General features: G+C 37.6%; 1 protein-coding gene across 1 annotated transcript in view; it reads left to right on the forward strand.

Moving 5' to 3' along the window:
• Window positions 1-335: 335 nt before the first annotated feature.
• Window positions 336-23,506, forward strand: part of MTREX (Mtr4 exosome RNA helicase) — a 41,473-nt gene continuing 18,302 nt past the window's right edge. Inside the window, exons 1-15 of the mRNA XM_088520604.1 lie at window positions 336-445; window positions 575-754; window positions 2,721-2,787; window positions 4,034-4,096; window positions 4,670-4,782; window positions 5,576-5,750; window positions 6,185-6,275; window positions 6,635-6,759; window positions 9,098-9,196; window positions 9,945-10,047; window positions 10,200-10,331; window positions 11,559-11,638; window positions 13,099-13,209; window positions 14,580-14,681; window positions 15,879-16,004. Of these exons, the coding sequence (XP_088376730.1) occupies window positions 336-445; window positions 575-754; window positions 2,721-2,787; window positions 4,034-4,096; window positions 4,670-4,782; window positions 5,576-5,750; window positions 6,185-6,275; window positions 6,635-6,759; window positions 9,098-9,196; window positions 9,945-10,047; window positions 10,200-10,331; window positions 11,559-11,638; window positions 13,099-13,209; window positions 14,580-14,681; window positions 15,879-16,004 (1,677 nt within the window). The remainder of the gene's footprint in view (window positions 446-574; window positions 755-2,720; window positions 2,788-4,033; window positions 4,097-4,669; window positions 4,783-5,575; window positions 5,751-6,184; window positions 6,276-6,634; window positions 6,760-9,097; window positions 9,197-9,944; window positions 10,048-10,199; window positions 10,332-11,558; window positions 11,639-13,098; window positions 13,210-14,579; window positions 14,682-15,878; window positions 16,005-23,506) is intronic.

Genomic DNA, 23,506 nt, shown 5'->3' on the forward strand with positions numbered 1-23,506 from the left:
CCGCGGCGCTCCGCGTCTCCCATTGGCCAGCGCTGCCCTCACGCTCGGGAGGGTGCTCGCCCCTTCGCCGTCCGGCCTCCTGCCGGTCCGCACGATAGAGTTCCGGGCCACGGGGCGCCCCAGGGCTGCGGAACGTTGCCGCCGCCGGGGCCGCGAGGGAGAAGGGCGGCGCCGCGGGCCGCAGGCCTCAGCGCTGGGCTGGGCGCGCTGGGCCCTCGGCCGGGCCGGGCCGCGCACAGGGCTCGCCGTGACGCCGGCCCCGCGGGCCGCGCTCCTTCCCTTCCGGGCGCGCCGGGGCGGGGCCGGGTCGCGCGGGGCGCTGTGGGAGCGGCGCCATGGCGGAGGCTTTCGGGGACGAGCTGTTCCGCGTGTTCGAGGAGGACGCGGCCGCCACCGCCAAGAAGGGCAAAGCGAGTCCGGCCGCCGAGGTCGCTGCGAGGCCAGGGTGAGCACGCGGCGGGGTCGGGAGCGAAGGGGCAGCGCGGGAGGAGGTTGTGAGACCTGCGGCCGGGAACGGGGCCCCGCGTGCGGCCTGCGCTGCTGGAGGCCTGGGCGGCCTCCTGGAAGTGCGGAGAGCTGCTGGGGAGGGAGACGCGGTAGCAGTTGTGCTTTTATCCTGCAGGAAGCGACCAGAGGAAAAATCTCCGGTAGTTGCTCCAGGAAAGTCCAAAAGGGAAGCAGAAGTCAGCAGTACAGAAGATGCAGCTTTGGGAAAGAAGCCTAGATTGGAAGAAGTCACATCAGAAGATGTTAAGTAAGTCCCTTAGCAGAATGTGCAAGGGAATTGTAGCAAGACTCTTGCTAATTAACCGACTGCCACTTGAGAGTAGTCTCTGTAGTGTAGCAATAGAAAGATGAACTTGCTAATGGGGTTGGTTTTCTCCTGCCCACACCTGCGAGGTTGTAGTAACACAGCTTTGACACTGATGGGTACTGGGCATATTCACAAAGGTAACTCCACTGCAAATGGATAACTGCAATGTAAAATGTTCATACTGTATTTATTATTACTGCAAATGGATCAGTGGTTACTGACTATTGCCACCATGGCGATTGCGGGCACGCAGCAAAAGAGCAGTAAGGAGAGGAGGAAAGTGTGCGGGTGAGTGCTGCCTTATTGAGAGAAATAATTGGCTTAGGATACAGGAAAAACAATTTGATGAAGAAGACTTAAACAGTACTTATTTGGCTTGTAAGATTATAGTTGGAACATATAATTGGGATTAAATTAAGGCATGTGTTGAAATTTGGGTGTCACAGAGAGGAGGGCAGACTTGGAGTTGTTGACCACTGGTAAGATGGTTGGTAGGAAGCCAGCTCGCAGTTTCTGTGCTTTACTGTCTGCATATCTCTCTCTTTGCTTTCCAGAGCTGCATAATAAGTATTGCGGAGGTGTTGTGAAAGCAGGTTGCAGAAACAGTTCAGGAGCTCCCTTGACTTAATGTATCCAAAGAGATCTTTGGGAGCTTGAAAGTTTTGTGTATGTTAAGGAAATGATTATGTAGGTTCATGGCATAATCACAGAATCACAGAATGCTTAAGGTTGGAAGGGACCTCTAGAGGTCATCTAGTCCAACCCCCCTGCACACGCAGGGTCACGTGGCACAGGACTGCGTCCAAGTGGGTTTTGAAGATCTCCAGAGAAGGAGACTCCACAACCTCTCTGGGCAGCCTGTTCCAGTGCTCTGTCACCCTCACTGCTAATAAATTTTTCCTTAAGCTCCTGTGGAACTTTTGGTCCTTCACTTTGTAGCCATTTCCTCTAGTTCTGTCAGTGACCACCAGTGAAAAGAGGCTGCCCTGTCCTCCCTGCTGCCCCCCATGCCCAAGGAGTGGTGCCACTGTGGGGGTCCTGCGCATACGTCCCACATGCCGCCATGCTCGCTGCTGCGAATAATAGTTCATCCACTGCTACTAAACACAAGTATATACTTTTTAGCTTGAGACGTGGAAGACTCTACTATGGAAATATAAACTATGTGCTTGCTGTGTTCTTGTGGTTTTCTCTGGGTGCCCTGTTACTGACTTCTGTCAAGCAGAATTGTGGGCAAAACTTTCAGAGCAGTGATGAGAAGGCTGCTCAGAACATTGTCAATGAAGACTACTCCTATAGAAGCAGAGCGGAACTAGAATTAACATTTTCAATCAGTTTCTGTATTAGTGGTTTTCTCAGTAAAACAGATACTTGCCCACAGTAGCTTTGAAAAATAATTGTGTTGATATTATACAGTGTGAGAAAACGACTGCTTTTTGTTAGTGAAAACACTAGGCCTTTGTGGTAGTAAAAGGTAAAGAGCAGAAGGGGCCTCTCATTTGCGGCTGCTGCCTGGGATGTTTCAGCCTGCTGGTTCTGGGTGTTGTCACAACTAGCATGAACACAGATCTTGAATTTTGCTTTCATGGGTATTGACAAATTTGCATTCACGTGATTTACATTCTTTTATACATCTGATTCTAGTGTTTTTGTTGTGTAATGCAGGTCTTAAAATAGTTGCAAACCAAAAGTGGTAGCTAAGTACACTTATAAGATGGTAAAATTTTAGCACTTCCATTCTCCCCATTTACTAGTAGTCGTCTCTACCAAGGGTCCATTTCAAGTTTGTGCATTCCTTTTTTCAGTCTTGCGGATAAAGTAGAGGTGAAGTTCAACGTTTTTCTACTTAGAAAACCAGTATGAATTTCATATGTATTTTTGGTAATACTAACTTGAATGTTTTTAGTCTGGCAGACCTGATGCCTCATGTAAAGGTGCAAGCTGTGGATACTGTTGAAGGTTGCACACATGAGGTGAGTGCACTGGGATATCATATGAAAAGTGTAGACTTGTTCTGTAAAAATTTTTCTGTGTTCACTGAGTTCGTGAAGGTGTCTTAAAAAATGTATTATTGTCATTTTATATATATATCTCTGTTATTTTTGATTTCCCACATGACGTAAGATGGAACAGGCTTGTTGGAGGTTTAGACCTAAACCTAGACCTAGTGAAAAAAGCGAATCAGATAGCTGAAGCAATTTGAATGACATTTACTAGAAAATGAGTGATTATAGACAATTTTGTTTGTGAAATGTGCCAAGCATATTTTCAATGCTGCTGTTGAAGAGAAGACTCTGTGGATTGTAGAAATAGTTGCGTGTTTCCTCAGCAGCCCATCAAAATTTTTCACTATGGTTCAGGAATGAAAAGCTTTTTTCTAAAACTGATTAATACCTGAAATGACATTCTAGTAAAGAGGAAAAATAATGCATTTCTATGTGAAAGCAAAGAAATAAAATATTTATTTTCAGATTGTGCTAATGCAATTTAAAGTATTAAAATTCAGAAGTATTAATGCTGACTTTGTTTTAGGTCATCCCTCATTTGAAGGTGTTTGTTGGGAAGTTTGTATCTTCCTGTCCTTGTAACTAACACATGTTAATTAGGGTCACATTTGGTGACCTTGTGTGGTGACACCTTTTTAATAAAAGACTTAATTATATGTACAAGCTATGATTCAGATTTTAAAGCTTGTGCATGTGCGTGGTCCTTCTTACATAGATATGTTTAATAGAGGTTTGCCTTAGGAACCCGAAATGGGCTAAATATATAACAGAGGAATTATATATATATCTAAATCGTGTAGCATGGATGTAATATGCTACATCTATAGCCAGGAACAGGAACCATAAACATTACACTCCGTTTTTGTGAATGGTGTGAGCCAAGAACTTTTCTGCTCTCTGTTGGTTAGAAGCCATGAGTGTCTGAGCCTGAAGAGGTAATGTTCCGCATAAGACAAAGCACAAATACTTCAAAGAGTGTCAGATAAATGATAAAAGGAGTATTACTGGTAATATGAGGGTAGAAGTATTGCTTGAAAGACTTTTATCTGACAGGGAGGAAGGAGACTTTTGACATATGAGCTTTAGAAATAAGGTAGTGGATTTTTAATTTTTATGTGTTTGCATATCCTGCTGCAGCTCTTTTTAGGTTGGCGTGTCGCTGGTGTGAGTGTGGAAAATTCTGCAGCTGTGTTTGTTTAAATTTTTTTATTAGGTTGCACTTCCAGCAGATGAAGACTTCACAGGTCTGAAGCCAAGAACTGGAAAAGCTGCAAAAGTATGTGGTACACTGAGTTTGTTTTCATTTTGCTTATGCTTTAGGCAGTAACTGGATGGAAGGGGAAGTGATGGACTTTATCAATAAGGCTTGACAAAAAGAATGGAGGTAAAGAAAAGGCGATCTGCCTTAGATAAGATAGGTGTATTATATTTTGAATTGAGTAAAATGTCATGGTTGAATCAGGCAAATAGGTTATTTTGTTTCATTACTGTTGTTTTGCGACATTTGGCAATCCATTGGCTGTAGTGAGACACTGTGGCTTTTCTTACTAACTTAATAAATTACAGAAAATCCAGATAGAGAGGCTAGGCTTTCATTTGGTACTACAAGACTTGAGCAAGACTTGATCGTGGGAGAGTGTGTGTGTGTGTGAGAGAGAGAATCATTTAAATACAAAGCCATTACAGAATATTGAATTCGAGATCAAGTGAAGTCAGAAATATATATATATGTATTTCACTTCTGTGTGTAATTTGTGTGCTAGATCAGGTGGACAGTCAAATGCTGTAGAAAATTAAATGTTTTAGTGTGTGTTAAAATATTTAATATTTTTATTTTCTTTCTTCTTAGGAGTATCCATTCATTCTTGATGCCTTTCAGAGGGAAGCTATCCTTTGTGTGGATAACAACCAGTCTGTATTAGTGTCAGCTCATACATCAGCTGGTAAAACTGTATGTGCAGAGTAAGTAATTTTCAGACAGGCTCTAATAAGAGAATAGTATGATGGTTTTACTGACCCATTAGTACTTGTTGTGCATCAAGGTGTTCCCCATCAGTGTTTTGACCCAGATTTAATACCTTTTTATATACAAATTCTTTTCTTCATCTTGCTCTGTGAATAATAAAAGGATTAATTTTTTAACTTTTTTGGGGGAGGATCCTTTGTATATACTGAAAGGAAAATTTCTGTAAATGATGTAAATATGATTTTAGAAAATCATGTGGCCCCTGGCCATATATGTTAAGGGGATTCTTTTATGTTTTCATCACTTTTTCTGGTGAAAACATGGTTTGATTGAATTTTCCTCTTATTGTTTACTGGACAGAATATGTTTAAAAGATGGTATACATTTTTGTCATGATTTGTTCTGACAGCAAAGAGCCTGTGCTACACCAGATGAGAATGGAGATGCACGTGTAAATGAATGAGAATATAGGTTCAAATAATGGTAGTTTTCTCCTACCATTGTACTCCTAAGAATGAGTCAGTGGCGGTAGGATTTTTTGATTAAATGTGCTCTGATGTCCATCTAAATTGGTTGTCAATGTTTTATCATTCTGCAAAGATGCATATGTAGTTGAGTTTAGATTGCATTGAACATAAATTTTTAATCTGTTAATCATAAAGTGATACGAAATGCTTCATATCATTATTAATGTTAGGAATTAATTATTTTTAACATAAGGTTTACAGGAAAGTAAAAAGGTGTTACCGTCTTCATGACATGTGTCATATGGTCAATGTGTGAATACAGGTATGCAATTGCCTTGGCTTTGAGGGAGAAACAGCGGGTGATATTTACAAGTCCAATTAAAGCCTTGAGTAATCAGAAGTATCGTGAGATGTATGAAGAATTTCAAGATGTTGGTTTGATGACTGGAGATGTCACCATTAATCCTGCAGCTTCATGTCTGGTAATGACAACAGAGGTAAGATCAGACATTATTTCTTGATCCTTTTATCCTGAGAAGGTTCATATGAAGGTTCTATATTAATAGATTAAGATTATCATAATAAGCTCAATTAGGGTCAGAAGTCTTTATAGTTCATTAGGTGCTATTGCCCTTGATTTAACTTCTAATTTCTTTTTTTTATTCCTTCACTGTTCATGTCATATCATACAAAATTTTTCAGTAAACAGGAAAAATGCTTGTTATTGGCATCAACTTTGGAAGTCCTCTCAACCATTCTTGCTTTATTTCACTTTTGTGCAAAATAAGGCTTTATAGAGCCATATAACTATGAACCAAAAATCAGGGCAGTTGCTTAGTGACATCTCTGTAACGTGTGGCTGTTCTTATTCATATGATGGCTCTCTGTTTGGCTGCTACTTATACTATTTGTTTTTCTTTTACTCTTTCAGATTTTGAGAAGTATGCTCTACCGAGGCTCTGAGGTTATGCGAGAAGTTGCATGGGTTATATTTGATGAAATTCATTACATGAGAGATACAGGTATCCCATATTTACAATTGTTTCTATTAGAATCCTTTTTTTTTTTAAAGAACAAGTTTTCTTTTAAAGAAGTAAGTCATACTATCTTTATTTCTCTTTTAAAGATCATTAGTATGCATAAAGCATTCAGAATTTGGCTTTCTACTGAATATATGAAAGAGCTATTGTGTGCAACAGTCTACATTTTCTTTGTCAAGACAGAAGCTATTTTGAGGGCATGTGTTTATGCAGATTGTGTAGGTGATGTTATTTTTAGTTCTTTTTTTTTTTTTAATCTTTGGAAACACTGCTTTCTGGTTTCAGACCTGACAAATAAGTTTTAATCACATGTATTTCCCATATGACTTTTCCATTTTCAGAACGTGGTGTGGTTTGGGAAGAGACAATTATTTTGCTCCCTGACAACGTTCACTATGTGTTCCTTTCTGCCACCATTCCAAATGCCCGTCAGTTTGCTGAGTGGATCTGCCATCTTCACAAACAAGTAACTTTATTTTCATTGCTCTATACCTCTATTTTTGTGGTCTTGTGGCATAATGATGCCTTTTGGTTGAGGAAAATTGGACTTACTAGCTCTTTTTTAAGCTATAACTATGTAATTATTACTTATTAAATAACGAGCTAGTTCCTCCTGTTTTCACTTGGTTGTACTTTTAGCTTTCATAGCTGGTACTGGCTGTTAGTTCTACATAGTGACATTAAAGATGTTTCTTTCAAGTTTATTTTCAAGACTACTGTTTAGACATCAGCCAGATTTCAATAAATGTTATGAATTATGAACAAATACTAAGAACATAGTCTGATTTTCAGGGTCTTTTCAGGAGTTTAGGGGCCTTGGGGGAATTATAAAGGACGTAATACTTGTAATTTCTAAATACTGCATGGGTGTCCCATTTCAAAAAAGACGTACTTTCTTGCACCTATATGCCTTAAAATAGATGTACATCCATGAGAAGTCTCAGGCCAACGTGGTAAGTACCCCTCACCAGTTTTTATGACCTCTCAGCATTATATTCTGGATAATTATGTTCGATAAGTTCACACTTACAATTCCAGATTGTTTTTTCTTTTATTTTCTCCTTGAAGATCATATAGTGGAGGTCGTTGATTATGCTGTGATCCCTTTTCTAAATCATCATTGAACTCTGCTGTGGTCCAAAGTAGCAGTTAGCTAAACTGAGTTCATATGCAATAAAGCTTTATTGAAGGTTTACAGCATTAAAGAGAAAAAAATATGCAGAGTTTCTGGATAAAAATTACACCTACCCTTTCCAAGGACAGTTGGCTGGAAAGTCAAAAGGTTGACTTGAAAAGTTGAGGTTTCTGGAAGAGGCAGAGAGAGAGCAGGCAGGCAGGGCAGGAAAAGAAGAAAAGGCTGAGCAGAAGTCATTGCAGCTGGCAGAGGAAGTGAGTACCCATCATCATTCCACAGCAGTGATTGCCATGATGACAGTCCTTCCCATATTCAAGATCACTTCAATTTCTAGGCAGTGTTTATCCCCTGACTTGTCCATGTTGTGCGCCGTGTTGGGTGCTTTTACCTTCTCAAGCTGCGGGCAGGAGCCTTGTCCTGCCGTGCTCTTTTTTTCTTCCTTAGCTTTTCTTCCTTATGTTTACAGCAATGTTTTCGCAGCTCCCAGCATTGCATGTTTTACGTGAAGGAGTTGTTTATAGTTCTTTGGCCTCTGTTTTGAAGCTGTTTCTCATGTGCAGGGCCTCTCGCGTTATACCTCACAAGAGACACCTGGTCCCAGTTTTGTTTGGGTTGCCACAGCAGGTTCCTCCCACAAGGGCCTTGCACAGTTGACACAACAGAGTTACTGAGAGACATGGGACCTGTTGCTAGCAATGGCAGTGTTGATCTTACAGGGCAACTGGACAACAGTGTGTTCTGGAGAAGTTGTTTGGAGAATCTGGGAGAAAAGTCATTCATCAAAAGTAAAATCATAAAGCCATTGGTAGTAATACATTCTGGGTTTTGTTTGTTTCTTTTTTCTTGCAAAAAGTGTAAGAAGTGTGAGAATTGGAATTGGAGAAGTTAACATCCACAAGAGGTTGCTCTGATTTTTACAGATAACGCTGTAGATAGGTTACATTCTTATCAATACAAACCACATGAGAACCTAAGAGATGTTTGCTCAGGCCTTGACTTTGTTTTTCAGACCACTAGGCTGCAATTTTCAAAGAACTTTTACATGATGTTTAATATTTTAAAGGCATTTTTGTGCTATTTCTAAACAAGCTTTTCTGGTGCAATATTAGGAATTCATACAGCAGTGAGAAACCGAGCACAAAGATAAAGGAAGAACATCCTAACTCATAAATTTCATAAAATTACATGCATTTCTTTTAGGAATGATAATTCAAAGTGTCTTAAGTAACAGAGTAGACTCATCAGGTGGAATATGCTTTTTAGATTTGTAATGAAATCTTAGTGTTTTAAAAAAATTATACTGTGCCTTTTTTGGGTGGTGTAGGCAGTACTACAGGCTGTTTTCCTGTAGAGAAATTAGTAGTTCTTCATTTGGTTTTAACGAGTGTTTAGGATTTTGAGCTTGTGTAATACAGAAGAAATCATTACTTGTCTTTACTTTTTTTCTGGTATAAAAAAGGTTTTGTAGCCAAGTTGTTGGGTTCTTCAAAAGGAAAAGAAAGCTGCAAGTACACAATCCATATTCAGGAAAGAAAATATTTTTCTTTGAGTCTTGATTTTTAGAGATTTGCTTTAATAGTAATATGTTTGATTTTTTGTCCAACAAATATTTTTTGAATGCAATTATAAATCTGAAATATTTATGCATATGCTTTTTCTGTCCTTATAGCCTTGCCATGTGATTTACACGGACTATCGACCAACTCCACTGCAGCACTATATATTCCCAGCAGGAGGAGATGGACTCCATCTCGTTGTGGATGAAAATGTAAGGAATATTCCTTTGGTTGAAGACCTTTTTACCCACTTACTTTTTTCCAGACTTTGGGTTGGTTATGTAAAGAATGGCTTGTATTAAAATGAAGTACAAATGGGTAACAGTGATCTTTGAGTTACTCCTGAGTTTGGCAGTCATCTAAAACTTTTTTTTTTTGTTATCCTGTGTTGTGTAGTCAAATAGGTAACACACGCTGGGATGTCTTAACAACCTCCATTGTTTTTTTTTTTTTTCTCTAAACTGTGCTGCTTTGTGTAGATGTGCAATGTAGCTGATATTGCTTCAGCTGAGGAAAAAAAAAGAGTACAATTTTTTTGTGATTTGGTAAAAATAAAAATATTTTTGTATTGTTAGGTGATCCAGAAATACTGACTTGTTTAAAATTTATCATCCACCTGCAGAGCAGAAGCTAATGCCACTGACAGTGCTAGTGAACTTGAAAATAGGTCTTTATTGGACAGCCTGGTTTCATGCAGGCATGAAAATTTGATAGAAATAGGTTTTGGTGCTAGTCATTCAGTATGTGTAGCATTGCTAAAGATGTTAGTGGGAAGAAAGCTGTGTGGGTGGACACAATTCTGAACTTTGCTGGTGATCTGGTAAAGTTGCTTTTAAGCTTATGGATTGGTTTGTCCTTCTACCTGTGTGATACTGCATGTGTGAAGCACTAGGTGAGTGTTTTCTGGCATGCTATGTAGGAAGAAGAGTGATTGCTCATAAAGGTTGTTTTTTTGCCTAGGGAGATTTCAGAGAAGATAATTTTAATACAGCAATGCAAGTGCTTAGAGATGCAGGGGACTTGGCCAAGGGGGACCAGAAAGGCAGGAAAGGAGGAACAAAAGGTAAGTTTGAATTCCATTCTTAAGTAACTTGTATAATGCAACTTCCCTTAAAAATAAAAACAGAAAAGACAGGAAAGTTGCAATTGTATCTCAATTCATTTGAAAACATTTTTTGCTAAAGTAACTTTCAGATTAATATAATCTATTTGCAGGTCCTTCCAATGTATTTAAGATTGTGAAGATGATCATGGAAAGGAATTTTCAACCTGTAATTATTTTCAGCTTCAGTAAAAAAGATTGCGAAGCCTATGCACTTCAGATGACAAAGTTAGATTTCAATACAGGTACAGATAAGTAATATATAGCTTTTACTCCTAATTGTAGTGTGAGCTGAAACATTCTTTTCTGGTTAGATATCTTTATTTCTTTTGAGGTTATTCATATAAAAGCCGTTCAAGTTGGCATATGCATCCCTTCTTCATTTACTTCATTCATTCACTGTTGCATTTATTACCTTACTATTTGCAGTAGGAAGCTGTTGGACCACAAGGGGTACTTGGTCACAAGTATTGTGATATTGTGTCAACATCACAATATTGATCTGCTGCTTTATTTTCAACTTCAGTTCTTTCTTCAAAAACCAGTTGATTGTAGTAATAGCACAAAAATTCCTATGAAATTCTATCTAGAACAGGAAGAGAGTGTTCCAAAATGTTCATTTTATGGCAGCAGACATCTGAGTATTTTCTTAAAGTCTCAAAAGAGCTGTAGAACAGACAGTGCAAACTCTTCTTGCTTGACCATCCAACCTACTTTCCTTCCTTCCTCCTCCTCCCAAAAGAAGAACCCGAATAATAAACAAACAAGATTTGTTCCATTTTGGATAAAGACCAAGTTTGGAAAATAAGCTTAAGTTAATGGCTTCTGGGAAATGTTAAGAGTAAAAACAAACGTAAGGGATCTGCTATATGTAAACAGATCACAAACATGAGATCGTGTGTTGAGGGAAGACTTCTTGCTTGCTGCAATCACAGCAGCTGCTTCACTGTTGAAAAATAATGCAGCCATTTTATCTTAGAAAATGTAAAGATATGCAACAGTGTGGAGAGGCACACTTATGCTCTTTTTTCAGTCATGGCTTTGAATATATTACTTATTTCTACTGTTTAAATACCAAGCAGGTAAACTTTAACAGGCAAGAGGAGGAACCTGTGTCCACACAGACAGGACCTAATAGTTGGAAAAGAAAGATTTGATGTAGTTTGTCTGTTTGATAAACCTCCAAGCTCAGGAAATTCCCTGAGCTTGAAAATAGGTGAATTCTGGATCATTTTTCCAGATTTGTTGTGTTCTTGTTTTTCCCTAAGGATCTACTGCTGGTTACAGTTCAATACGTTGAGTTTGACTTTCAACTCTTGGTCATCTTACCCAACGTGGGTGGTTCTGTATAGACTTCACAATCTTCCATTGCTATTTTTATTGCAACTTTTGCAAATATTAGAACTTAATGATGCTTTTCATAGGGTTTTAGTCTCTTAGATTTTTTAATAAATTACAATTTGTCTTTTTAGATGAAGAAAAAAAGATGGTTGAAGAAGTATTTAATAATGCTATTGATTGTCTATCAGATGAAGACAAAAAGCTGCCTCAGGTGAGTGGAGATTGAATAACTGTTGTTGTCTTGTTTTCTGTTCTTTTCTGTTCTTTTTGAACTGGATACAGAAGAACACGTAAACTGGACATCTGTATGGGTCTCCCTGCATTTGATATCTCCCACATTGCTTCTTGCCATTGCCAAATAAGCACTCAGTGACTAGCATTCCTTCCAGTTGTGGTACCAGCAAATGCCACATGCCAAAATTAACTGTGCCTTCTGTTTTAGCTTTTCCTAACTATGTTTCAGCTGGATGTGAGGACATATAAAGAAGCATGCCTGGATTAAAACTGTCTGGAAATAGTTGAAAGGAGGATGCAAAGGCACCTTACCAGTTCTTGATGGCTGAGCCTTTCACGAAGCAGAGTTGATGCATCTGCAGGCATAACTCAAGTCATTATACTTAATCTTTTTACTATGCTTTCTACTGTATCTTTACAGTAGAAAACTACAGGCTTCTGTAGTTTATTAGCTAAAGAACAGAATATTAAAGGCTTCAGTAGTTCTATAACAAATGTGAAAGCTACGTTTAATTTTTGTCTCCCAATTTTCTATCATTTATTTGTGACTTCTTAATGCATTGATTCTTTTGATTCAGTGATCATGGCATTTTCTCCTTGAATTTTTCTAATTTTTGCACATGCCTTGTAATTTTGGGGTATGACTGCTCACTTCAGATTCTGACTAATCTGTTTCTGTTTGTGAGTTCAAGATCTGAAAATAGGAGCCCAACAGAGAAGATGTTATGTGCTGTTAAATAGCATATTTTTAACATAGTCTATAGCAATGATTTTAGGGCCGTACAAACTGGTTTGATCTCTGTGGGCAATGACAGCTGGAAAGGCTATTTTCAGTATTAGGTTTGGGATGGTAATAAAACGTTGCTAGATTGTTAATTAGAATCTCTGTTTTCAAAGCAAAAATAAGCAATGACAAAATAAATTTTTGTAGGATGTTTAAAGAATATTGGCTTTGCATTTTCAGAGATTGTTTCACACTTTTGTAGCCTGAATTTCTCTGTATAGCTCTTATAGAAGCTGACTTCATTTTGTGATAGCATGTATCTGTAAGCTAAATCCCTACAGCCAAAATTCGAAGAGTATCTCATGCATAGGAGGATCACTATTTCCAAAAATTATTCTCTGTCAGAGAGAATTTTAAAATAAATACAGACAAATAGCAATTAAATATATAATTAGGCTGTAGCTTCACAGCTGGCCTAATCCGATGCAAGACTACCCCACCACTGAAAAGATTAGTTGGTGGCTTTACTTGTTGTCCTATCCCTAGCTGTAATCGAAAAACAAGATTGAACGAGTATTTATTTTATTTTATCTCGGATCAGAAAATGGCAAATTATGTGAACAGTAGAGTGGTGTTGAGGTTTTCCTTGCAGGTTTTGTTTTTAAGTTGAGTATATTAAAATTTGTTTACCAGCCTTAGTATCCTCTTCCCAGGTAGAGCATGTACTTCCTCTTCTGAAGCGAGGAATTGGTATCCATCATGGCGGGCTGCTTCCTATCTTAAAAGAAACCATAGAAATTCTTTTCTCTGAGGGCTTAATAAAGGTATGTTTCTCTATTACAAATACACAGTCAGCAGACCTAACAAACCAAGACGTGTGCTTTGCTTCAGACTGTAGATAGATAGTTTAGAAAGAAGAGATCTGCTTTTTAATGAAAAGGGGAAAAAGACTCATTGCACATGCCAAATCGAGAAATGCTTTGTGATTTATATGTGTTTCTATGCAAGGAGAGCTTGCCAAACTTTTTCTAATATTTTATACACCAGTAAGCAATCTGTTTTAGAAAGGACCGGAGAGATATGAAAAGGAAGACTTCATTCTGTGGATACAGGTGTTGGATTCTGCAAAGGGTTACAGCCCCGTGGGAAGGCTAAAGCTCTTCCAGCAACATAGCTTAACTGATGTAACTGGCTGCAGCTCCCTTCCCTTGATGGGGAAGCTTATTAGCTTTAAAAAAAAGTATTTATTTTTGTAAATGCCTTTACCTGGAAGAAAGTCTTGAAGATTTCCCCTAACTCCTGCTCTATATTACATGTTAGTAGTTTTTAATGCTTTGATTTAGATGTTTTAAGTATTTAATACATCTGGTGTTCTAAATTTTACCCCAAAGTATTTAAACTTAAAATAGTCTAACCATAAAATTTTCTTCCATTTTTTTATTATGTATTTTGCTACTATAATGATTGTAGTTACTTACTAATCTTTGTTGGTTACCTTAAGGGACAGCTGTTCAGAGCATCTAACAGATGCCCTAAAAACCACCCACAGCTTTCATTTATCTTTTCTTCTATTTTCTTTTTGCAAACTTTGAACGTAGAATTTAAGTTGTATTATTTTTTGTTAATATAATCTACACCCTTTTTAACCTGCATTTCTGGAAAACATCAGTTTTACAGGGAAATGTAAATACTCTGAAAAACCTAGCCTTTATATACCTGCTATTTTATGGAGTATACGTAGATAATAGCACAATCTATAGTAGTCAAAAACAGGTTCAAGGGATGGGAGCACATTTTGAAATCTGGTAAGTGCATTCTTTCCTCTTCTGTGCTTGTCTCTACTAGTAATTCATGTGAGAGGATGGTCATTACAGCCCCTCTCTCTCCCTCTCTCTTCCCCTCTCTTCCCCCTTCTCTCCCCACCTTGTCTTTCTGTCTGTCTTCCTAGCATTTAATGCATTTATAAGACTTCTGTCTTGTTTTCAAGTCCATGTGGTCCTGTCTAGCTAGTTTTTATGCTTTTCTTAGTGGGGGGAAAACAAAGAGGGGAGGGGGAAGAATGGTTTTGTTTGTGCTACCAAGACTACAGATAAGAAGGAAAATTGGAGAAGCTTTATGTAGCATTCTCTGACTATTTACATTCTTGGTTAAGAAGCATTATTTTTACTTGTTTAACATCAATCTGTTCATTTAGGCTTTATTTGCAACGGAGACTTTTGCTATGGGAATTAACATGCCAGCCAGGACTGTGCTGTTCACAAGTGCCTGCAAATTTGATGGGAAGGATTTCCGATGGGTATGTGAAAAAACAGGTTCTGTAGATAAGTGACTGAATTGCAATGTTTAGCTCTTGTTAAGACTAAATTCACTTGTGATATATTCAGTTCAGTGCAATAAGAAATATATTTTTGCTTTTAAAAATCCTTCTTTATTCACTAAGTCATTTTTGATTAAGGTCCAAATTCCTGAAGACAAAACTCCTCATACTATGCATGAGAGATTATTTTAGATGTAGTAAAAGGACATCAAACACATAAGTCAGAGATGATCAATTAGTCTAAAGGACTTTGCACAACTTGTCCCTAACTAGAAGAATCTGGAGAGTAATTTGGCTTAGTATCATACGATGATCATGAAATTCAGCTTTTGACAGACCCAAAAAAAGAGATCATTTACTTCAGGAGAGTATTGATTTTTCTGTTATAGCAGAATATCCTCAGTAACCCAGAGAAAGATGGAGGGAAGGAGAGTCTGGTTCTTAAATAGTTGGATCTCAAACCAAGGGTTTTAAAGCTTAAAACTAGATCTCTAATTCACTTAAAAATTAATTGGGACATTCAGAGTAGGACATATCACAAAATACCTTATAAATAAGCTCCTTTTTTAGACATGGGAATATTCAGGCAAACAGGACAAGTAACATGCTCGACACATGCATGTTGAAATAAGCATCAGGTCTCTAGTTTTTAACAGACATTTTGTTAAGTTTCTTTGTTCTTTGGGTCTGATTGCTTCAACTGTGTGAGAATTAACTATACTTAAGGTATCCGATATGTGGAATTCATGCTATTAAAATGATTTATCACAGTTTTCTTAATTTTTGGAGATACGGCTTTAGGTGAGACTCAGGAGTTGCTGAAAAAGCAAGTTTCAAAAATGCCAAATAAAAAATTGTTTCATATGTGTGTCTTTATTTTAATGTTGCAAATCTAGAGCAACCTATCGAATGATGCGTGAAATCATTGCAGCTAGGTGTTGATAAATGTGAGAGAATTGATAATTCATCCTGCTGATACATGTTACTTGTGATCTTAGTGATCAATTGTGGGTAATAATGAATTTGATCTGTGAAAAGGCAGTGTCTATATATAACTTTGGTGTAACATTGCAGACATTTACTGTGTAATTTTAAGTAGCGTTTTATATATTCTTGCTGTCTTTTTAATATTTATTTAATCCTTTTTTCTTCATTTTCTTTTCCCTTCTGTCCTAGATATCATCAGGTGAATACATTCAAATGTCAGGTCGTGCAGGACGCCGAGGAATGGATGACAGAGGAATAGTTATTCTTATGGTGGATGAAAAAATGAGCCCAACAATTGGCAAGCAGCTTTTGAAGGTAGGAGAGAAGCTGTCTTGTTCTTTTTTTTCCCCCTCTTCCTCCTCAGTAAGGTTTTCGCTATTTGAACACTCTAAATAAAAGTTATGTGTCTAGGAAAAGAACGTATGTAAATCACACAGGTAAGAAATGACAACTTCTAAAATGACTATGGTGTTTTGCAGAATACTAATTAAATCAAGACTTTAGCATGGAGGAAAGTTCAGAAACTTTGTTCAAAAAAAAAAGTCAAAAAAAAAGTTATTTCTTCTTTGTATGAAAGGAATTTCAGGAAGGAGAAGTAAATTTATATTTTATATTTTCTAGTGATAACACATTCTGTTTGTTTCTTGCTAACATCAGTCAGTTCAGAGATACTGATGAGCTAGAGAAGGTTCACTGCGCTATCACAAGAGTAATTAACTGGTTGATTCTGTGGAGAAATAAAACCTTGATAATGGACCTTTCAGTGTAATAGACAAATTGAGCAAAGTCATGCAAAAAGTTAGTTGCATGTTTTAATAGGATGTTTTTACCCAGTGTAAATGTTCATAAGGACTAATTGTATCAGTGGGTATTCTGGAATCAAGAGCAGAGAATTTTTTGAGGAATCGTGTTTTCATGGTTTTAAGGCTGCTCTAAGTGCAAACCCATCAGTGCATGGATTATTGTCCTGTAAAATGACAAAGAAAAGCAAGGCAATTGTCAGCTTTATTTAACTCTGAGGAAATCTATAGTGCCTATAGGAAACTTTCAGATATTTGCAAATTAAAAAGGTCAAAAACTGCTCCTGTGGTTGAGGTAGCCATTAGATTATAGGGTTGCACCAAATTGTAATGGCAGTTATTGCAGATGATTACAAAATTACTCTCTGACTTTATAAACTGAAGATTAAACATTGCACTTAATTCTTGCTTTAATTTCCATGGCAAAAAACACTCTAGTTGAAGTACTGAATTGAAGCAATATGCTTGAAGTATACTGTAGTGTATGCATTAACTGTTGGAGGTAGCTTACATTAACTGTGCAAATGCATAAAAATTAAAACATTAGGGTAATTATTCTGCGTGCTACCCAGGAGCTTGTATCCTTGGTACAAATAACAAGTCACTGTGTTCAAACTCTCTATATATTTGTAATATCTAAAATAATGACATATTTATATATAATTGCATATTACTTATATAATGTTATTTTAATATTTCTTACTATGTTTTTAGACCATGTATAAACTGTTTGAGTCAGCATCAGGGTAGGTTTTGCGCCAAAGAAACATCAGATGCCAGAATGTCTTTATTTTTTTCCAGCAAAAATAAAGGGAAAAATAAGTAGTTGGCTGATACTAGCTATGCCATTGTGGATACTTCATGTTTTATATCTCCTCTGTTAATGCCACTTGCACTTACTTACTTATGAGTTAACATTAAATCCTAGTTATAAATGGATGCTCTTTGCCTTTCAAAGTCAGAAACGAATGAATGCTGAATTATGACTGAAACTAATCAGTGTAGTAAAATAAACCTGAAAAATACTGGAATTCATTTCTGCATGGCAGCATTGGGCCATTTATCCTGTTAGGATTTATTTCTACTGCTTTATTGGATTCGTGGCTTCTTAGTGAATGGGAAGGACTTATGCCATACGTTGACAAGCGCACTTGAAGCGCGTGGGTATCTCTGGAATAAATGAGGACTAGATATCTTAACTGCATTTCTGTGCTGGAGGTACAGGAGGTACAAAACCAGAGGAAAAAAAAAAAAAAGCTCCATAGAAGCAGTATTAGTTTTATCTGTCTTTCTGTAAGGAATATCCTTATGTAGTTTGTTTATATTAACTTAAATTTTTGTTATTTACTGTGAGACATTCAACCATTCAGAAAGTAAGTTGTTTTTTAAGTTTGTAATTTCAGTAGTTAGGGAACTGTTGAACTTGTTTGGCATGATTTAAGTCGAAACAAATGAAGTAATAATCCTTTATGGCTTTGGGATCATAGAATCATAGAATGCTTAAGGTTGGAAAGGACCTCTAGAGATCATCTAGTCCAACCCCTCTGCACACGCAGGGTCACCTAGAGCACGTGGCACAGGACTGCGTCCAAGCGGGTTTGGAAGATCTCCAGAGAAGGAGACTCCACAACCTCTCTTGGCAACCTATTTCAGTGCTCTGTCACCTTCACTGTTAAGAAATTTTTCCTTAACTTCCTGTGGAACTTCTGATGCTTCAGCTTGTGGCCGTTTCCTCTAGTTCTGTCGGTGGCCACCACTGAAAAGAGGCCAGCACCATCCTCCTCACTGCCTCCCTTGAGGTACTTATATACACTGATTAGATCCCCTCTCAGCCTTCTCTTCTTCAGGCTGAACAGGCCCAGCTCCCTCAGCCTCTCCTCACAGGGCAGATGTTCCAGGCCCCTGATCATCCTTGTAGCCCTGCGCTGGACTCTCTCCAGCAGCTCCACATCCCTCTTGTACTGTGGAGTCCAGAACTGGACACAATACTCCAGATGTGGCCTCACCAGGGCTGAGTAGAGGGGCAGGATCACCTCCCTTGACCTGCTGGAGACGCTCTTCTTAATGCAGCCCAGGATCCCATTGGCCTTCTTGGCCACGAGGGCACACTGCTGCCTCATGGTCAACTTGTCATCCACCAGGACACCCAGGTCCTTCTGGGCAGAGCTGTCTGTATTTTTTTTTTCTCTAGATTATAAGGAAATAATGAAGAATATTTTCTTTATTCAAAATGTAAGCCCTTTGATCTTTTTTTCTTCTGAATTATTTTAAAAAAAGGAAAAATGATGGAAACTTTTTAACTTTCTAGATCATCTCTTGGTTGTTTTGCACTAATCTAAATGAATTAGTGAATTTTATTAATTTTCTTTACTAATTCATCTATGAGCAAAGCCTTGAAATTAAGGCTTCGTGGAAAGAGATTGGAAAAGGCTGTAACAGGTGCTGATGTTTCTTTTAGTATTCAGCTAAATGATGAAAAGCACTACAAGTAACTTATCTGAGATGAGCAGTGCAACTTCAAAATATTCATTTTCCTTTTAAAATACAAACATTTAGAGGTAGTTTCACATGGAAACATCAGGAATGTGTGCAACTAACATCTCTTGCATTATTCACCTTTTGTGTTCATTGATAAATGTGTTTAAATTATCATTTTCTTACTGCCTGCTAGTATTTGTCCATGGTAAAATTATAATTGTGCCTTGTGTTAGTATTTTATTGCCTCTTTAAACATTGTGCCCTTGCTCCAATATAAGCTAAAGCATTGTAGGGAAAAAAATATGTGGGGAGTGATAGTAGCAGTATTTCTTAATAGGACTCTTAATTGTTACTCTTCAACCCAAGTGCTTTTCTGATGCAAAGCATTTCCTGAATGCTAGAATAAGAAGTCTAGGCAGCTGATAATAATAATTGTTAATCCTGTGCTCGGCAAGGGGACAACCTTGTATATGTCTTGGTACCAGTAGTGCTGCGACAGCTGTGTTGTTTGGCTGTGGCCCTGTTCATTGCGACATTGTGTACAATACTCTTCTTCAAACCTAAATTCAGAGTTCAAATCTTAGATCAAGTTCTTATGATGGATATTTGTAAATATTTCTTAGGCTCAATAACATAGATCTCTTTTCTGCAGTGCTGTTAGGTTTTCTGTTTATCCCTAACATTTGTTTGACCAGCAAATACTTAGTAAACTGATGACTTGCACAAAGCTGTAGAACTAAATGCTTGCAGCTTTCTGAAAACAATAATTTTGTTTTGTTTTATTTGCATAGTAGTATGGAATACTTGATTTATTTAACTAAAGTGTGTAACTGCATTGCCTTATTTTAGGTAGGAAGGGAAATGTTCCTCCTTGACGCTAGATGGCCTTTGAATTCTTGATTGCTGTGGCTGGCGTTGGCCATGTTACAAGCAGTACTCTGACAGAGGCAGTTGGGTTCTAAACAGTGGCAATGTCTCTGACAGTCTTGAGTTAATTACATTATGAAGATGAGTAATTATATAATGAAAGAGAATGTGGTGGTATAAGTAGGTTTCAGATACTTGTATTTGAGTGTATCAGTGTTTTGCATCTACTTACTCCTTCCCAGAAAAACTGAGATGCAGTGGAAAATTGAAAAAAGAACACGTATTTAGCCTGATAAAATGTACATGCTTTCCCTGCCACTGGTGTGTGGAGCACACCGTGCCCCAGCGCCAGGCTGAGGGAGGTGCGGCCGCCTCCTTGGCGGGGCCTTCGCTTGTAGAATCGGCAGGAATTGTGCTTGTTGGGCCCGTAGAAATCCGCCTGGTCCTTTGGTATTTTACTTTGATTTTTCCATTTAAGGCAACCTAGCCAAATGAAAAGTATGGAAGCTCAGACAGCTTAGTATATTTCTCTCTAATTTCCTGACTGTTTATACAGATTTCTTTTATGATCTCTGTGCAATATGTTGTTGGAAAGTTTTAATTTTGAAAGGGCAAAATTTTTTACTTTTTTTTACTGTAGCTACAGCAGGACATTCCCTTTCAGACCCCAGGTAAAAGGAAAATTCTGCTTAGCGTAAAAAGCAATATTTACGTTACATTTGGGGTGATCAAAAATAACGTAAGGATGGAAGTGATGGTGAGGAAATGAGAGATTGCAACTATGAGAGGAAATACTTGGAGTAGGATCTATCTGATAAAATTACTAGGTGAAAATACTTTTGCATAAAACACAGCTATAATAATAATAAAAACCTTTTGGCACTAGTGTCACTGTGGGTGGATTTCTGACTTTAAAAAGTGTAACAGGTTAGTAAAATTCTTTCATGGATGATGATAAAATCCCTGCTTATATGATATAATAAAAAATTCTGTAGTAAATCAGAATTCAAGAAATCTAGCGGTAGAAGTGTAAGACAGGTACTGTCTTATGCACAAGTAGTTCGCTTAATGTTTTGCTGTGAGATTTCTTGTGTCATCTTTTATCTGGTCTTACATTGGCTGGTCAGGTAAGCAATGAGGCTGCTCCTCTACTGCTCTTTCTTGGTTTTAAAATAAATATGTGTATGCTCCTGAATTGAGAAATAGCAAAAATTAACCAGAGCAAAAACATCGATTCTCTTGAATGAGGATTTTTTTGGTCTGGTTTGTTTTAACCTATTTAACCTGGTTAGTGTATAGCTATGAAGGTACTATGTGAGTTAGGAAAATCTAATTAGTAATAAATCTTTACTTCTTTAAGGTGTCTCTATATATGTTATCACTCTACTCTTGAAATTATTTTAATGTGCTTTTGATCAAATGCCTTCCCATAAATAATAGATGGAAAATGATTCCAAGTGAATGAGATTTTTTTTTCTTCATTCTTATTTTTCTCATTTTTTTTCTATAGTAAGATTTATTTAATTATTGTGAGTTTTCATTTTGCTCTTACAGATTTTTCTGTAGGGCCAGGCAAGAGGCCCAGGCTTAAAGCGCCCCTCTAAAAGACAGAGATGCCTCTTGCAGTCAGCTACCACTGCAGGCAGAAACAGGGAGCTGGTGACAGTAAAACAGGGAGCTGGTAACAGTAACTTGTGTCACCCGTGTGAGCGCAAGGGACAGCTCGATACAGGCTGGAGTGGAGCTGTTTTTTAGCACAGCTTTTGGCAAAATCGGAGGCTTTTTGGCGAGAGATGGTATCCTGCGTGTCTACTCAAAATGTTTTCTTGAGCAAAATAGAGTCACTTCTATTGAAATTTGGATAGAAAGATACAGATGACTGTTTTGCTGTTATGAAAAAAAAAAACAACTCTGTAGAACAATCTTTAAAACTCTTGGTTATCCATCCTGTTTAAAACTGTGCTGTTTGCAAATTTTTAATTTATTTGTTCCCATTGGTTTTACTGATTCTTCTAAAGAAATTGCTATTACTTGGGAGTGAGTAGTAAATAACAGTTTTTCATTAAATCTAATTGTTGGAGATTATAGACCAGACAGCGAGTTAGGCCTTCTAGTGAGACTGTTTGTCCATCAAGATTGAGTCCCTCTGCAAACACCAGATTAACATTCCAGCTTTGTTGTAGCGTTGCACTTCAGTTTGAGCACTTACAGCTCATTCACATGAAACTAAAAATAAATGCATCAGGATTTGAAAAATTGACCAGAGCCTGGTTTGGGAGATACTTCAGTTGGGGATTGTCACTAATGGCTTGTTCAAGAGTCCATTGCAAAATCTAAGGAAATAGCTTATTGTCTCAAGTGGCTAGTGGACAGGGTAATGTTCTGTGTACTTCAAAGATGTGACATAGATGAGAATCTCCATGAAACAAAAATTGACCTTTTTTTTCAAAATCTAAATAAAATAAAAAACACTTTAATGTATTTTTAAAATTATTTTTAAGTCCAAAGCTTTTTGTTCCCAAGCTTGCGCTGGGGAAATTTTCCAGGCTTCAGTTCAGGAAAATACTTAACTTCCAAGCTGCTTGAAATCAACAGTATTTCTATGTTAAATCACAGAATTCAGCTGTTTAAAGGAAGACATATATTCAAATGCCATATTGAATGAGGTCGTACGTTGGACTTGATGACTTTGAAGGTCTTTTCCAGCCACAATGGTTCTGTGATTCTGTAGTTTTGCAGACCATTATGCAAGCCAGCAGATAGAAAAGAACAGCAAATAGTTCTGCTTTTGGTTTTCACAGCTAAAATGCGGGAAGGCAGGGCACACAGAATAGTTACTCACTCTTGGACTTTAGTCAGCTTAGTCAAAAAAAATGAAACAGTATTATTTATTAATTGTGGTCGCTGCTTGAAGTTCTCTGAGGCCAGTCTGTGGGAGGCACTTTCCTTGCCTCTGACTGATTTTTTTTTTTCAATTTGCTTTTAGTTTGGTAAGCTCATCACTGCAAAGTATGAACAATTTAAATACATTTTGAATGATTAAAGTGGAGTGTTTTTTTGTTCTTGTTGTTTTATACTTAAAAAGTATGTGATGAATACAAGGCAAAAGGGTTTTTTTTGTTTGTTTTTTAAATATATTTCCATACTGCAGGAGGTATTAAGCCTAGACTACACATGAGTTGTACACAGGTAGAATACTGCTGACTCCTGGGTCAAGATTAGTATTTTTTAGTTAATTTTAAGTATAGTATTTGTATCAGATAACATATTCATAGTTTTAAATATTTACTTAAGAGTTTTAATACCATGGTATTAAATGAGGATGCCTTGCTGTGTGTATGGAGGGGCTTTGGTTTAGAGCCTCAGTTTTTGGGGTGCAGCTGCTTGTGGGGCCCAGCATAGAGCCAGGTTGGTAACACATTTGTGCTTAAAAGAGTCACCTGGCACCGTCCGCTAAAAGCAACTGAAGAAGTTTGTTTGTTTGCTTTTAATCATGTTAATTCACTTGTCTGTGGTGATTAGTTTTGTCTCTGTGACTGTAGCAAGAAGTTGTTTTGGTTTCATTTGTATTAGCGATGACTATCACAGGCAGCTAAGTGTACATATTTGCTCCTCATAAGGACAAAGAAAAGAGACCTTTTAATATCATGGAAAACACTCTGTTCTCTGCTG

Source organism: Tinamus guttatus, unplaced genomic scaffold, assembly GCF_059628265.1.
Source record: "Tinamus guttatus ecotype Peru unplaced genomic scaffold, ASM5962826v1 Tinamus_guttatus_pri_ptg000094l, whole genome shotgun sequence".
NCBI lineage: Eukaryota > Metazoa > Chordata > Aves > Tinamiformes > Tinamidae > Tinamus > Tinamus guttatus.